The following is a 14,937-nucleotide window of genomic DNA, read 5'->3' as shown; positions in this document are numbered from 1 at the left end:
CCGTAGCTTCGGTATCCGTAAGCGGGCTCAGCCTCAGCCTCTCGCTTGTGAACACGACCGTATCCGTATCCGTATCCGTAAGAGGGAGAAGCATAACCATAAGCACGGCCATAACCGTAGCTTCGGTATCCGTAAGCGGGCTCAGCCTCGGCCTCTCGCTTGTGAACGCGACCGTATCCGTATCCGTAAGCGGGAGAAGCATAACCATAAGCACGGCCATAACCGTAACCGTGAGACACATATCCACCATAACCATAACGAGCCTCAGGCTCAGCCACAGCAACGGCATCAGCCTCAGCCTCGGCCTCACGCTTGTGGAAGCGGGCACCATAGCCATAAGAGTGACCATAACCATAAGCGGGATAGGAGTGGCCGTAGCCATAGGCGGGGTAGCCATAGCCGGGCTCAGCTTCGGCATCAGCCTCGGCCTCACGCTTGTGAACGCGACCGTAGCCGTAGCCGTAGCCGTGTCCGTATCCATGGCCATAACCGTAGCCAAGGCTTCGGTGTCCGTATCCGTAACCGTATCCAGGCTCGGCAGAGACGGCAGCAGCCAAAAGGACGGCGAGGCAAAGGAACTGCATAAGAAGCAAAGAACACTCATTTCAGACCATTGTTCACAATATTAACCAATTTCTTATTGGCAGAAACCTAATATGAACTTGTTGAGAGACTTACGGATTTCATGATGATTGTTGAGTGGATGACTTTGTCGGCAGCAAAGTGTAGCTAGAAGATTCAGTGAGACTGTGTTGATTACCAATGATGTCGCTTGTTTTATAGTCAATCTCGTTCCGTGGGTCCGTCGTTCGATCGGACGGCGAAGGTTTGTTCATTCGACTTTTCCCGTGCCTTCCCCTCGTTGTTCGAGCTTCGCAGAACAATGCACCTGTTTGTTCTATGTAGTAATAATAAGGGTTCTGAAGAGATCCCTGAAAAGATCTTTTGTAAGAGATAGATGTGTAAGACAAAACAGGGAGTGAAAATAACAAAGTTTAACAAGAATATTCGATTAAGGAGTGTTGAGTTTTTTCATGGATTAATACTGCGTTTCACGTAATAAATGTGGAATTTAAACTTTCCTAAGAAATCAAGTTTGCTAAGCCGAAAGATGGAAATTCATGGCACAGTATTTATACAGTTTTCTGATGAACCCAAAAAATTTTGATCAATGGGCTATTATGTTTTTATGACAACGGTTTCTGAACCTCTGATTTTTTGGGATTTACTTTAGATTAAATTAAGTTTTCAACTATTTTGGTTGTTCTTGGGCAAAAAGTAATTCATGAATTTTAACAATAAAAGAACTTAAAATCGAGTATTTTCGGGGAAATTGAAGGGTTTTGGTCAAGTTTAGGGGAAATTTGGGAGAAATACAGCCTGGGTGTGCAGAACTCTGGGCAATGTTTGTCCCTACTCAACGATTTGTTTGACATTAAACCTCAAGCTTTCATTAAGAGGAATTATTGAGCACATACAGTAGCGTCATACTGCAAATGATCGAATTTTAAGCTAAAGGCAGGTAGTCCCCTCCCATCGTTTGCAACCAAAGCAAAAAAATGAGAGTGAGAGCAGTCTTGATGTCAGAAGCAAAACTAAGTGGCTACTGAAGACCGGCAAGAGACCCAGGGGAGTGGGCGACCCTTTCGGTGTCCATCCTCAAACCATTGGTAAGAGGAATCTTCATCCAAGAACAACAAACCTCTTTATTGCAGCCCAAACCAAGGGCAAAGACTTGGGATTGCTCTGAGTCTAAAAAGCAAGAAGATTGCGAAAAAGATTAATCGAGCAATTTTATCTTAAATATCACACTAATACTTGAATATCCAAAGAAATGAAATACAATTTCACCTTTTTTAAACTTATTTTTACGATTTCGGAACTTATTTTGGCTGATTTTTTGTAACTTAAAAATAACTATTTTGACCAAAATTATAAACTTTTTTTCCGATCCCTACTGATGATGCATTATTGACAAAGTTTACCATATCTCAAATCGTCTATATTTTCCTAAATAGATGAATAGATTGATTCCAAGACTCATTAGAGGGCGGATTTAAAAGCTCTTTACATTAAAACTATGTTTTTGCGGTTAAATTTGATGTTTTAGCTGAAACATCTTCTTCGGGACATTTTGTTAAATGTCACTTTTTCCTCAATTTTGACCCACAAAAGCAACATTTCATCCATTTAGCACTTTTATAATACTTGAAGGAAATATGATTGAGCCTGCTACTTTCCAAAATTGAATCATCAATAAAAAATTGAAACATTAGGCAAGATGATTCCATATTCTATTAATTTTGTTGACTCAGAAGTTCTGAAGTGAGTTCCCCACACACTATAATTGATAGTGCCTACATGTGTATGTTTTTTTTTTTAGTTGGAAATTTTAACCATTTATTATTGGATCAGTATAATTGAAATGGCAAGGAACAAGGTTACAAGTTCAATATCACGAATAAGGTATATAAATGATTATTTGACATTTCAGTGCTCCAGCATAGGTACTTATGCGAGAACTTACAATAAAATAGGTTGGAACCATCCAAGATTTCGTTTCAATCTCCAAATAGATAATAAATGAAGTCAAGATGTGTCCAGTTAGTTCCAAACGTCCAGAGCAGGAATCAATGACACTAACCCAACTGTATGTTTTATGAATATCATCATAAGAATTTCTTATGATGATGATTTTATGACTTTTTATAACCATTACTACCTAGCAAAGGTGACTTGTTGCATCCTACACTGAGGAAACCTTTTCACTTTTTTTTCTTCGCTTTGTATCGTTATTTTGATGATATCAAATTTAATGTCTAGAAACATCATTCTCATATCCGCCCTCAAGTGATTACTGATCAATTTAAAAAATCGAAACTGAGCGCAATGTAAATAATTATCCACTATAAGCTCTTATCTTTCCTATCTTTCCATCGTACTCACGAATCTCAACCTTTACTTCTAATATTATGAATTTTCAAAACCAACTTCAAGATATTTCATTTCAGCACTATTTCAACTAGACTTTGAGGTTCATAACTTTTCTCTCTTTATTTTTGCTTCTTTTTTAATATTTAGCTTTTTAAACATAAAAAGAGTAAGAAAGTACCATTGTAATTTTTGGGATGAGTAGTGGCACCCATAATAACTGACCTACTATAAGTAGGGTTGTCCAAATAATGCAAAGGAGCTGGTGTACCCAAGGGGTCTAAGGCGCAGCGCAAACAAGGCAAGAAACCAAGGTTCAAACCCAGGTGTCGGAGTAATAAAAATAACTTGTGTCATGATAAAATTTGAAGTGATTTTCGCAGAGGACATGGCAAGGAATTAGTACTGAACTATTGGTCAACCATGTTCAGCTAATAGGTAATTTACCCTTAACTAAATCCTTGAAGGTAGTCGTTTGTTTTCAAAAGCTGAGGGGATGTTATCTCAAATTGTTTAATCAAAAATTTATAAAAAGCAAGACAATCAAGCCGTTTATGAATAAAATCTTTTGAATAGGGAGGAGACATGATGTAGTGGTTAACACACAGTTTCCTAGCATGAGAGAGGTCCCCAGTTCGATTTGCCTCCTCGACCTTTCTCAAGGAAACTTTTAGAAGGACATGAAACTTCCTACCGGAATTTTGAATTGAACGATGTGATGGCTGGCTTGGCTGTCACGGCAAGGTGCACCCTACGACCCTAGCAGCAGCCCGTAACCAAAAAAATGCGTAGCAAAACATGAAATGTGTAAAAGACGTCATTTTTATTTTTTTCAAGGCTAACGGAAAAAACAATTGAAAAACGCGTCTTTTTTGAGTTAAAATGGCAAAAACGCGAAAGCACCAAATAATTGACCGAGATTGAAAAATGTGATTGCATGTTCTGGAAATTCTTACCCATCAGGTTTTTGCCTGTCGAGGGGTCCACCCCTGGTTTTATCAAAGAGGAAGCAAGGCCTAGCCAGCCGGAATTGTTTTCAGATTGAATGGGCGACAACTGAATGGCTAATAGGGTATGGTTTCTGATTGAAGAGGTGCTGCATTTTTATTGGCTGAAGGTGTACTGTTCCATTCACCGATTCAGCTTCAGTAAAAAACCACAACAAATTCGATTTTACCCTTCTACGTATATTTCTTCTTCTATGGTTTTATTCTGTTGTGTGAGCTTGTTACCGAAGCTTTTCGACAGAGAATCAATCTGCCACAGGACGTTAATATTGCTACCGGAAAACTAAACCTCAAACTTTTTTGAGGAATCAAAACATATTTTTCATGAAAACGTCATAACTCGTCAATGATCAAGGATATTACAAAATGTGAAGATTTTATAATCACAGTCAGGGACTTAGATAACTTGTAGAAATATGTATTGTCATATCAGAGTAAGATTGGGTCACTTATACATATATGCATAAAATATTACTTTCAGATTGTTTCAATGAACAAGGATTTTTTTCATAGTGGTTTACTGCATACTAAAGGGGCTTGTTATAAAGTAATATCGTATCGTAATACAAAAACGAGATCGAAGATTCACACTTCAAGCTCTCTGTACTGGATAACTTTATCTACTTTTGTGCAATTTAAAGTATTCGGCCAATTAAATAAAATTATGTGTTAATATGCCAAATAAGGCGAATATGAGGTGGGGTGGTTAGCGGAGTTTGCTATGGTAAGAGATATCCATGATTCGATTCCCCTCCCTGACCTTGCTCCAAAGGAAGAGTCACTAACTAATCACACCAATGGACAGAGAATCAATCTCAATCATGTTTAGTTCTGTTTTGAAACTAAACATGCGACTTCAGTGATGATCCTGGTTATCGTGGACAACTTGGCGGCTGATTCTCAGGTTCTTTGCAGTGAATGAGACCCGTATTACGCGTGAGATCATTTCGATCACAGCTTTTCTTTTGACATGTGCAATGATGCCGTTCAAAATATTAAAAAAGTTTAAAAATCAAAACATTTTGTGGATATAGAAATTAGCCCTGACAAAGCCAAATCTTAATAAGACTACAAGTCATCATTCAAATCTAAAGTCAAATTTTGCCAAGTTAAATATGCTTGGTGGGGTAGAACGCACAAGGTATTGCTTCATTGAATTGTTAATTTGCAGTTTAAAACTAAACTAAACTCCTAAAAGTTGTAATTTCGCCTTTCTTAATGGGCCTCCCCTTCTGTAGTGTAAAAAATTAAAAGAACACTTTAGACTATTTCGTTATTTCTTTGGCATCATATTAACAGCTGTACTTAGAGAATGTTATCCCCCAGAAGTACATTCTATTTGAACACTTATCCATTGTATCTTTTTTTCCAAGGCCAGGTTTTCATAGCTATTTTGTACATCCATTTTCTTTGCACACATCTGCCTGTAAAAGCCTGTATTACACTAAGTCAAGAAAGGAATTAGTGAAATGCAAAAATCTATGATAAATCGTCAAGGTTTTGAAAACTTGTATAAAAAACGCTTAGATATTTAAAAATGGCACAAAAAGGCAAAATATTTAGGATATTTTTTGATCATTTAGGGATTTTTTCAAAGTCTTTAGCCTAAAGCTATGCCTTCTTCGAGATCACTATGTACGGTGGAGAAATTGCTATTACAACTTTCGAGAGAACTCCCCACAAACCTCCTGGAATATTTACGCCTCATAAAATCATGAGGAACAAATTTGTGATCATTGCCCTAAATGATTCTAGGTCAGATGAAATGCTTAGATGCCTAAAAGCACATCATAAATAACAATTTTCAAAAACCTTTGTAATTGAAATTAGCCGCTACTCCACTACTGAGTTGTATAAGGTTAAAGGGACATATTTCTTCGGTTTCAAAAATGCCCCAAATACTTTCCAACACAATTGTCCAAACAAATGATACTAATTTTCTATGTAAAAAAGTCGCTTCATTTTGCAAAATCGCAAAATCGCTCAACATGTTATACGCTACCTTTGAAAATATTCTAAATATGACTATATTTGAAAAAATCTTTTCAAACGGTTGAAAGCACACAGTGTAACAATAAAAAATGATGTCAATAATATCATTGAGTTGTCAAAAAGCAGTTTTGATTCAGCGGTAGTAGTAGTAGAATGATTGCAGTTTGGATTATTTCAAATACATATAATAACAGGAGGGCCCTAGCTATCGATGCATGGGGCCCATAAAAAATCAAGTAATTTGGTACTTATTAAAATAAAAAAGCTATGGAAAGTATTCAATATTGATAAAAGTATGGGAATGCAAAACCAGAGAGCAAAGAGGCTCAGGAAAATCGTTGCTTTTTGAATTGAGTCGTAGTTGAAATCCAAGCGGAGGGAGAATTCTTCTTTCAGAATGGAGGATTTTTTGGGAGCTCCCCTGCCCTGGTCTTAACCAAGGCCAGTGTAGTGGCCGCCCGAAACTGAGGGAATGACTGGCAGACACTGGAGACATTTTTTTATTAACAAGGAAAAAGTCAGGAAAAGCCCAAATCTGTAAGATGACCTGTTAGCATTTTCTTCGAAATTCAACTTAATGCATAACTAAGCGTAATTTTGAAAATTGGAAACATTTTCTCAAAAATCTGCATTTCAAGGGTATTTTAACCATTGTTATTTGTCATTTGACTTCTGTTGAAATTGTGCCGAAAAAAGAGGAAAAAATGTTAATATTCGGTTGCTTTCAGGATTTAAGCCAAACTTCGACAAGTTTTTGACCAAAATGCTGGTCAACCTTACATTCAAAGACTAGCCAGATCCACACCCCAAATCATTAGTGTATCAGTTATCATATGAATTTGAAGCTAAACCAGATCTTGATTTTTTTAAGTGAGGATTCCTTTTCCAGCAGCGTCAAGGAAGGACACAAAAACAAATGGAAAAGTGCGTAATTTGCCTGCACTATCGAGTTAAGATATGACCAGAACATTTTGGACCTAAAACGAATGAAAATGCGACCATTTGATAAGTCAGTAGCAACTTAATAGATCATATCATCATTTATATTAAAGTGGTCATTAAGTTTGCTCTATATTTCAGTTACAGAGGGTTTTGGCAAATTTTAGCCTTTGATATGTTTAAGGCATATAAGTTTACAATCTGAGACAGAAGCACACAAAACTATGAAATCTAAATTAAGTGAGCAAAAAAAGAAAAGATACCCACGTGCGTCAGGGCATTTTTTTTTAAACATTGATAAGGCATTTGAACCATTGCCTAAATATCCTGTGAAAGAGAATGCAATACCTTGACGCAAATCAGCGATGAAAATTCTGAGCCTTATCGCCCTTGCTCATAATTCCATTGATTCATACCTTAACATAATCCTTCAACCGCTAAACACCGATATCATGGGATCGCAAATGGACAAGATCAATGCAAATCACACATCATTTCCTTGATTAGTCGAATTTAATCTTAGCTCATAAAACCTCACTATCGTCTTTCATTAACTGAACGAAGATGGTAGTTCAGGCTCAGCCTATGTAGTTCAACGTACTCAAATGAAGTCAGTGAACTTCCTAAATCAAATCATTTTTTCACCAAAAGAATGATTCTCTTTTTCGGGATTGAACTAAGATTATGTAAGTTCACAGCCTATCTTTGGCTTCTTTGGAAACAATCCACACCAACAGACCGACCGAGGTTCTATAACCATTGTCTTGCTTTGACCTTTAAGTACTAGTTAATATGACCAAGAGACAAACGCACCAGTTGAGCTACCCGCCATTCATACGTAGAACGGGAGGAAGGCAATAGCACCGAATCAAATACCATGTTTTCTGACCATCAGGTGTGGATATTTTTCCTTAATTAGCTGACGATATTTTAAACTTGAATAATGATTTCCATCCCTTTTTCCATGATGAATTCATTCAAAGGCTTAGGAAAATATTGTTTTTGACTTTTGTATTGATCGGCCTTACCGATCCGTAATAGATACAAATATGGTCCATTTACGTAGAATGTTCAATTAATGACAAAAACGTTCTAGGCGCAATCTCTTCCTGAAGTGCCAAAGAATTGTAGATAAAAACAAAATGAGCCGGTGCATTCCATGGCGAGAATATTCTGATTGCAAGTGGTCGAGAGTCCAATTGACGAGGAATGTCAAAATATTACCGTCGACTTGGAGATTGAACACTTAAATACACTAATGACATTGACAAAAGGACGCATTCCTTCCATTCCTAGTATCAACCAGCAAGTGTTTAACTAAGGTACGAGAAACATTTCTTTTAAAAGAGTCCGTTTTTATTAAAAAACTTTTTCCAGCAGAAACTTGCCCAGCCAAACCTGAGCAATCGCCCGGCAACTTTATTTCATTCAGGGTTATTCTGGCAAACTTCAATGCAATACGTAACGAATCCAATGGCAAGCCCTCATAACCACGATTTTCGTCATGATCATCATCATCTTCATCACTGCCTTCCTTACTTGTACAGATGTTGTCTGTGAAGAGTGTTTACGAAACATCCCAGGTACACGTCACACACGTACTATACATAGTCTATCTAGCCACCAATAACCTCCATCACGACCCTCTCGGTCTCAGTGTAAATGTTGCTGGTTGTGTCTGGTCGGTTGTCAAGAGCAGAGGTAGGGTGAGCAAAAATCCCCACCCTGATCGGAAATCCCGATGATGAATTGCCATTCATTAGCGTCTATGGGGAATGGGTCTTTTCGTGTTGATGGGACAAGTAGATGACTCTTGATAAGAATTGTGTACAATTTTTACTTATACTTTATCACAAAGATGTAAATGACAAATAATTCCGAATTGGATTTTTTGCCTCCAGGAGCCAATAAAATGTGGTATCTTGTTTTTGAGGACAAGAGACCTTCAAGGATGTTATTCGTGGCATTATTTTAAATGACTCAAGGCCAAATGGAATTGTGGATATTGTGTTCTTATATTTGGCTAATGTTGACAAAAGTGGTTAAACGAATCAACGTATGATGCCTTGAACAGCTAGTCAGATCCTGGAATGAAATGACTTCTTGTGCGTCAAAGTTAATTTGAATGAAAACATCAACGACTAAGTCTATTGGGAGGAAGCGCTTGGAGACCAAAAATACTTTACGTTCTTCATATCAGTTTTACGATGCATGATTTGGTTTTTTTGTGGTTTGACTTTTCTTCATAAGAAGTGAAAAGTCAGATCCTGGAATGAAATGACTTCTTGTGCGTCAAAGTTAATTTGAATGAAAACATCAACGACTAAGTCTATTGGAAGGAAGCGCTTGGAGACCAAAAATACTTTACGTTCTTCATATCAGTTTTACGATGCATGATTTGGTTTTTTTGTGGTTTGACTTTTCTTCATAAGAAGTGAAAAGTTAGATTTGGAAAGTCTGCTTTCCTTGTTGCTCTTTATGGAGAATTCGTGCGATGAAATAGCGTAGTTCAAGATGCTTATGAAATGAAATGTACTTATGTAAACTATGAACACTACATAAACAGCTTGAACCGGATTGCAAGACCTTGGACCATTCTGTTTTCACTCTCAAAAACGACCCTTTTTAGTGGAAAAAGTGTGTGTGCAGGGATCGCTTTTAAGGAATTGATTAATTTGGTGTACATTCTCAGCTTCAAGAATAGTGCAACAGGTTTTTGATGGAGGATAAAAAGGGTTAGTCAAGATATTCATCGCCAAAGGTCAGGCTTGAGTGGTGTAGTACATTTTTAGTCGTTGTAAATAGTGGTTGACGAGATTACTTGGCATTGGCAAAGGATCGAAATGGGTTGACTCGCATTCTTTTTTGAACATGAGACAATGATGCGATACTATTTCAACTTTAACATTTCATCCCACAACAACGTAAAGTACACCACATTAAGGCGTTTATCTTCCCATATGAATTGGAATGTAGTCCTCCTTAAAAATATGATCCTGCATCTTACACACCCATTCAAAATCCGCGTGCTTCAATTACGTATATTCGATAAATAACGGCACAAAATGAAGCCCTAGACACATCGTTCTCACTCAAAATCCGCCAAAATGATCGATATGATCATCTTGGTGTCGGTAGAGCGCTATAATAAAAGCTTTGGCGACCATTTTTATGGTCTGGATTTTTGTCAGGTGTTGGCTTGGAGCCACCACGAACGACCCTCAACATTTGAAATTTCGTGCCTTTGGTCATGATGATTCATGAGTGATAGCAAACGGGGAGGAGGCAATACGTGGTACATAGTTGCAACTGAACCACCACGTCAAAAGACAAAGCCAATGAATTCGCCGGGGTCTGATCAGTGATCGCTATAGATGTAATGTAAGATCGGCTTTGGAGCCTTTGTGACTGAGGAATCTGAACGGGTGGGGTGGTAACTTCAATATCCACGTTGCATATGGAGGAGTGGAGCTAAATAGTCAAAGACCTCCTTTTTGTTGAAGGCAATGACATTAAGATTTAGACTTCTGTGTACTTGGACCACAAGATCATTCCATGACCAAAACAAAGCAAGAACAAGTCGAACCTCACTCAGCATGCAAATGTGTAGAGAGTCATATTCTTCCTGTTGGCTAAGAATGGCAATAGACATTCTATATATTTTCAGCTTCTTTATTTTCGCTTCAAAAACCTTTTTTGCTTTGTTTTGAGCATCAAATCCAAGAATGAAAAGAGACTTTCATTATTTGTGGATAAAAACAAATATGTAAATGACCTGGGGTTTATCGAGGACAAGGCTTCGGTGCTAACTTTTTAAGACTTGTTTTTTAGAGCCGCGTTATCCAAAAGCATTTCCCAAGATGTTTCACCATGACTTGAATTACAAATGTCAATCGAATGAATGCTTGCACAGATCTCATTTATAACGTGAGTTGGCAAGTCATATAAAACAATTGTTAGTGCTCATCGGATGATGAAGTCCGAAGATAAATGCGTGCAATTCAATAACTCAAACATTTCAAAAGTGTTATGACTCTCTGTTCTAATATACTCAACAATCAGTCAAAACTCAATATCACAACCAGATGTCAACAAAACGAGCTACAGTTTTAAATGTATGATTTAAAAACAAAATATTTTAAAATGATGGCTTGCGTGTTACGTCTATTTTTTGAGATTGATTTGGTAAGGATCAAATCGTTTAAAGTTAATTTTGAATAAATGACGGTAACTTTTTCTATAACGCGTAAGGTACATTTGTTACTCTAATCCTTTCTTTCATGGGCGTAATGTAATCCATATTTTCTAGTCCTTCAAGCAGTAACTTTTAGGTCCCCTATCCGGTTCATGTTACTTGTTGATTCTGTGTTTGGTCAATTTGCCTTCCTTTGAGGCAAAATCTATTTATACTGAGTTATCCCAATGACACATTTCTAGTGGTGACAGGAGAGTTCGACCGAGTGAACAACTGGATTCAGAAGACAACTGGACACAATGGAAAACTCAACCTAACAGACAACTCAAGAGAGTTGGCAACTAAACTCAACACAAAAACAAAATATACAATATGATTTGAATGGCGTTGATTTTCACGTTGTGGAACAATGTTTGTTTTTATTTTTCAAGGCAAGATGCTTTTATTCCAATTAAGAGCGTGACAGTATGAAAGGTATTTCATCAAAATCCAATGATTAATTTAGATCATTTGAATCAAATCATTAAGGGATCAAAAAATCAATCTTGTACCAAACACGTGAATTCTTTTTAGTACTTCATTGGGTTTGTATGGGGTTAAATTGTCCCTTGGGTTGAGTGGTCTTGGGCCGAGTTGTCCGTTCTGCGAGATTCTTGGAACCATTTTCTGTTCTTGTTAGATAAAAGTGAAAATCAGGTCTTCCTTTCAGAACTGTTGTTGCCTTATGTTTATCAAAGAGCCGAATTAACGATTTGCAATTAGCTTCGATGTTTTTGGCCAAAGACAATAAAATACGGCCATTATATTTCGGGTAATGATATTCATCACTGGTTTGAACAGACCAATCTGACAGAAATGGCAATCATCAGAAAAGCGATACGGATAATATTTGGTGCATTTATGCCATACGAGTCGATCGGAAGATAAAAGAGGAAACTGCCATTAGTCTGTAAAATACTGAAATCGGGCGTGTTTCAGAACCAAAATTTCGTACATATAAGCTTAAAGTTCAGGCCCATAATCAACCCAAAAGGTAATTAAAGCAGGCGTCGTCCTATCTTTTGTCTTCGAGTACAAAGGATGCTATGTTCCTGTAGGACCAGTCAACAAAGGATGAAATGAAATTACGTTGTACCATCATGAGCATTAGTCAATTCCTACCTATTCGAACAAGGACAACCTCTTGAAATGTCTACCGAAAATGTCACGCATCCCTCTGGGCGATTCACTTTGCACCGTGGGTTTCTTGGCAGTTCAGGTCGATTCCAAGTAGTAATATTACCTTTTTGTCAGCCACTTCACTCGTCAAAAATGCATGAGTCTTGGACACGATACACCGATTTTTGCAATCTTGTAGAGGCTCGGACCTTCCCCTCTTGACTCGATTATGACGAATCAGTTACGAAAGAGCCTCAAGTTAAATCATAAAAATGGTGAAGGGGGTCAAGTCTATATCATATTGCATATGATACATTAGCCTTCATCAACCTGAAAATGCATGTTGTCAAGTAAGTAATACAATATTATTCTATATGTAATAGTCACCTCTTGTTCAAGCATGTTTTCGTGATCTTACCCCGGCCCCCAATAGTCTTTTTTAGATTCCGAGAATGGAATAGCATAGATTTTTGGGGTTTCGTGGAAGGGCTCGGTCAAGAGTCAGCCAATTGATGCACATGCATCTTTCTCAAAGTTGAGCCCCCCTACCATGCTATTAACTGGCTTCTCGTTCAGCATTCTTTTAACCTCATCAAGTCACGACATTTGCCATCCGAGATATTTGTTTTTTTGTGGTGCAGTATGTACAGTAGTATGTAGTACAAAGGTTCTTCAGGCGGAGGTCCTTTAGCGGATCCACGCCTCATTTCTCGGCCAATGAAACGTTGAATTGGGCTGGCATCCGTAGCCAAGTGTAGCAGTCTCTATATTAGTGATACATGTAGTCGCACCCTTGTGAACTCGAGAGGGGCTTGGCCCATTCAAAAATACAAGACTAAAGACCTCGAGTCAAGGGTTCCTCTCTGTTTCTTAGCGGATCGGAAGAGAATCGGACTACTTCCGACCGGGTGATTGTGGCAATTGTTTTATTAGACCACAAAGATTGAGACCTTGGATGTTGCCATGCACAGATTTGACGTGGATTGCATGGCGTGAGTCTCGGCCGGCAACCCTGATACCATACTTTACCGTGAGCCCACGAGCGCCTCGGAAAATGATTTTTTGGAGGCTTGGTAAAGAGCAAAGTTCATCTCGTGGGTTTCGTACTTCGACGTCAGATTACTCTTTGTGCCAAAGATAGTTGGTTCTAGACGCATCCCCCTCGCATATTGGTTATTCTCACGAAGTCAGATGGGTACCTTGCCAGCCAGGATCCCACTACATCGAGTTACGTAACAGAAAGGTCAAGTGGACTATTGTATAATGATGTATATCCTTATTTATAGCCTTGATTTGAGTTGAAAGAGATTGCCAAAGCGATCCAAATGAATTTGAATTAGAATTAGAAGGAATGATTGAACAAATGTTGTCATAGGTAAAGCAAATAAATGATCTTGTGAGATCATTCTCAGAACGCACCACAACAAGGACACAGTGGAGTACAGGAAGTCATTTGTCTCAGTCGAGCACGATGTTAGTTTGGTCAAATCTTGCCATGGAAGTCTGGCATATTGCTCGGCGGTTTGGTCTCAAATTTGCATTGAGATACACGTGTACTCAGCAATTATTACTTTATTTGTAAATGAAGCGGTTTTGGTTGGAAAATCACGTTGCAATGCAAAGACCGATTCCACATGTTGCTTTTAGACATGAGATGCACGGAAGAGTTGGTTTGAAGCAGACCTTGCGGTGGGTTGGCTCAGATGAATGTTTAACTTGGAAACCATAGTGCCAGTAAACCAAGTCAATGGCCCTAGACTGAGGTTGAAATTGTTATTTCGTTTAAGATTTCATAATGCGCCAACGCTAATTGTTACGTACCTGACATTCCCACCTAGAGGGTTGGTGAACTGGCGAGTAAATTGAACAATCACATGACGCATGCTGGATTCGTACGGTAGACAATCCCTCGGACGAGCCCCTCATTGGTATGAGGCTTGGCTGTTGCTTCCTTCGAATAGGAGGCAGCAATAAGCGAGGCTTCAAGTATAAAAGGAGCGAGTCCATTGGTGAATGGCACAGTCTCACTGAATCTTCTAGCTACACTTTGCTGCCGACAAAGTCATCCACTCAACAATCAACATGAAATCCGTAAGTCCCTTAATAAATCCATGTTTATTTCTGCCAATAAGAGATTGGATATTGTGAACAATGGTCTGAAATGAGTGTTCTTTGCTTCTTATGCAGTTCCTTTGCCTCGCCGTCCTTTTGGCTGCTGCCGTCTCTGCCGAGCCTGGATACGGTTACGGATACGGACACCGAAGCCTTGGCTACGGTTATGGCCATGGATACGGACACGGCTACGGCTACGGCTACGGTCGCGTTCACAAGCGTGAGGCCGAGGCTGATGCCGAAGCTGAGCCCGGCTATGGCTACCCCGCCTATGGCTACGGCCACTCCTATCCCGCTTATGGTTATGGTCACTCTTATGGCTATGGTGCCCGCTTCCACAAGCGTGAGGCCGAGGCTGAGGCTGATGCCGTTGCTGTGGCTGAGCCTGAGGCTCGTTATGGTTATGGTGGATATGTGTCTCACGGTTACGGTTATGGCCGTGCTTATGGTTATGCTTCTCCCGCTTACGGATACGGATACGGTCGCGTTCACAAGCGAGAGGCCGAGGCTGAGCCCGCTTACGGATACCGAAGCTACGGTTATGGCCGTGCTTATGGTTATGCTTCTCCCTCTTACGGATACGGATACGGATACGGTCGTGTT

General features: G+C 38.9%; 2 protein-coding genes across 2 annotated transcripts in view; one reads left to right on the top strand and one right to left on the bottom strand.

The window, feature by feature from the left end:
- On the bottom strand, positions 1-832 carry LOC131890849 (shematrin-like protein 1; the record flags this gene model as incomplete). The annotated part of the gene is given in 2 exon segments (XM_059240290.1): positions 1-578; positions 679-832. Coding segments are annotated over 2 exon segments (587 nt in total), but the record flags the coding sequence as incomplete, so codon positions are not given.
- Positions 833-14,172: 13,340 nt separating this feature from the next.
- LOC131890690 (uncharacterized) overlaps positions 14,173-14,937 on the top strand; it is a 10,382-nt gene continuing 9,617 nt past the window's right edge. Inside the window, exons 1-2 of the mRNA XM_059240097.1 lie at positions 14,173-14,313; positions 14,410-14,934. Of these exons, the coding sequence (XP_059096080.1) occupies positions 14,305-14,313; positions 14,410-14,934 (534 nt within the window). The 5' untranslated portion in view covers positions 14,173-14,304. The remainder of the gene's footprint in view (positions 14,314-14,409; positions 14,935-14,937) is intronic.

This window comes from Tigriopus californicus, chromosome 11 (genome assembly GCF_007210705.1).
Source record: "Tigriopus californicus strain San Diego chromosome 11, Tcal_SD_v2.1, whole genome shotgun sequence".
Taxonomy (NCBI): Eukaryota; Metazoa; Arthropoda; class Copepoda; order Harpacticoida; family Harpacticidae; genus Tigriopus; species Tigriopus californicus.
The sequence above is the reverse complement of the archived record's forward strand: the minus strand, read 5'-3'. Positions and strand labels throughout refer to the sequence as shown.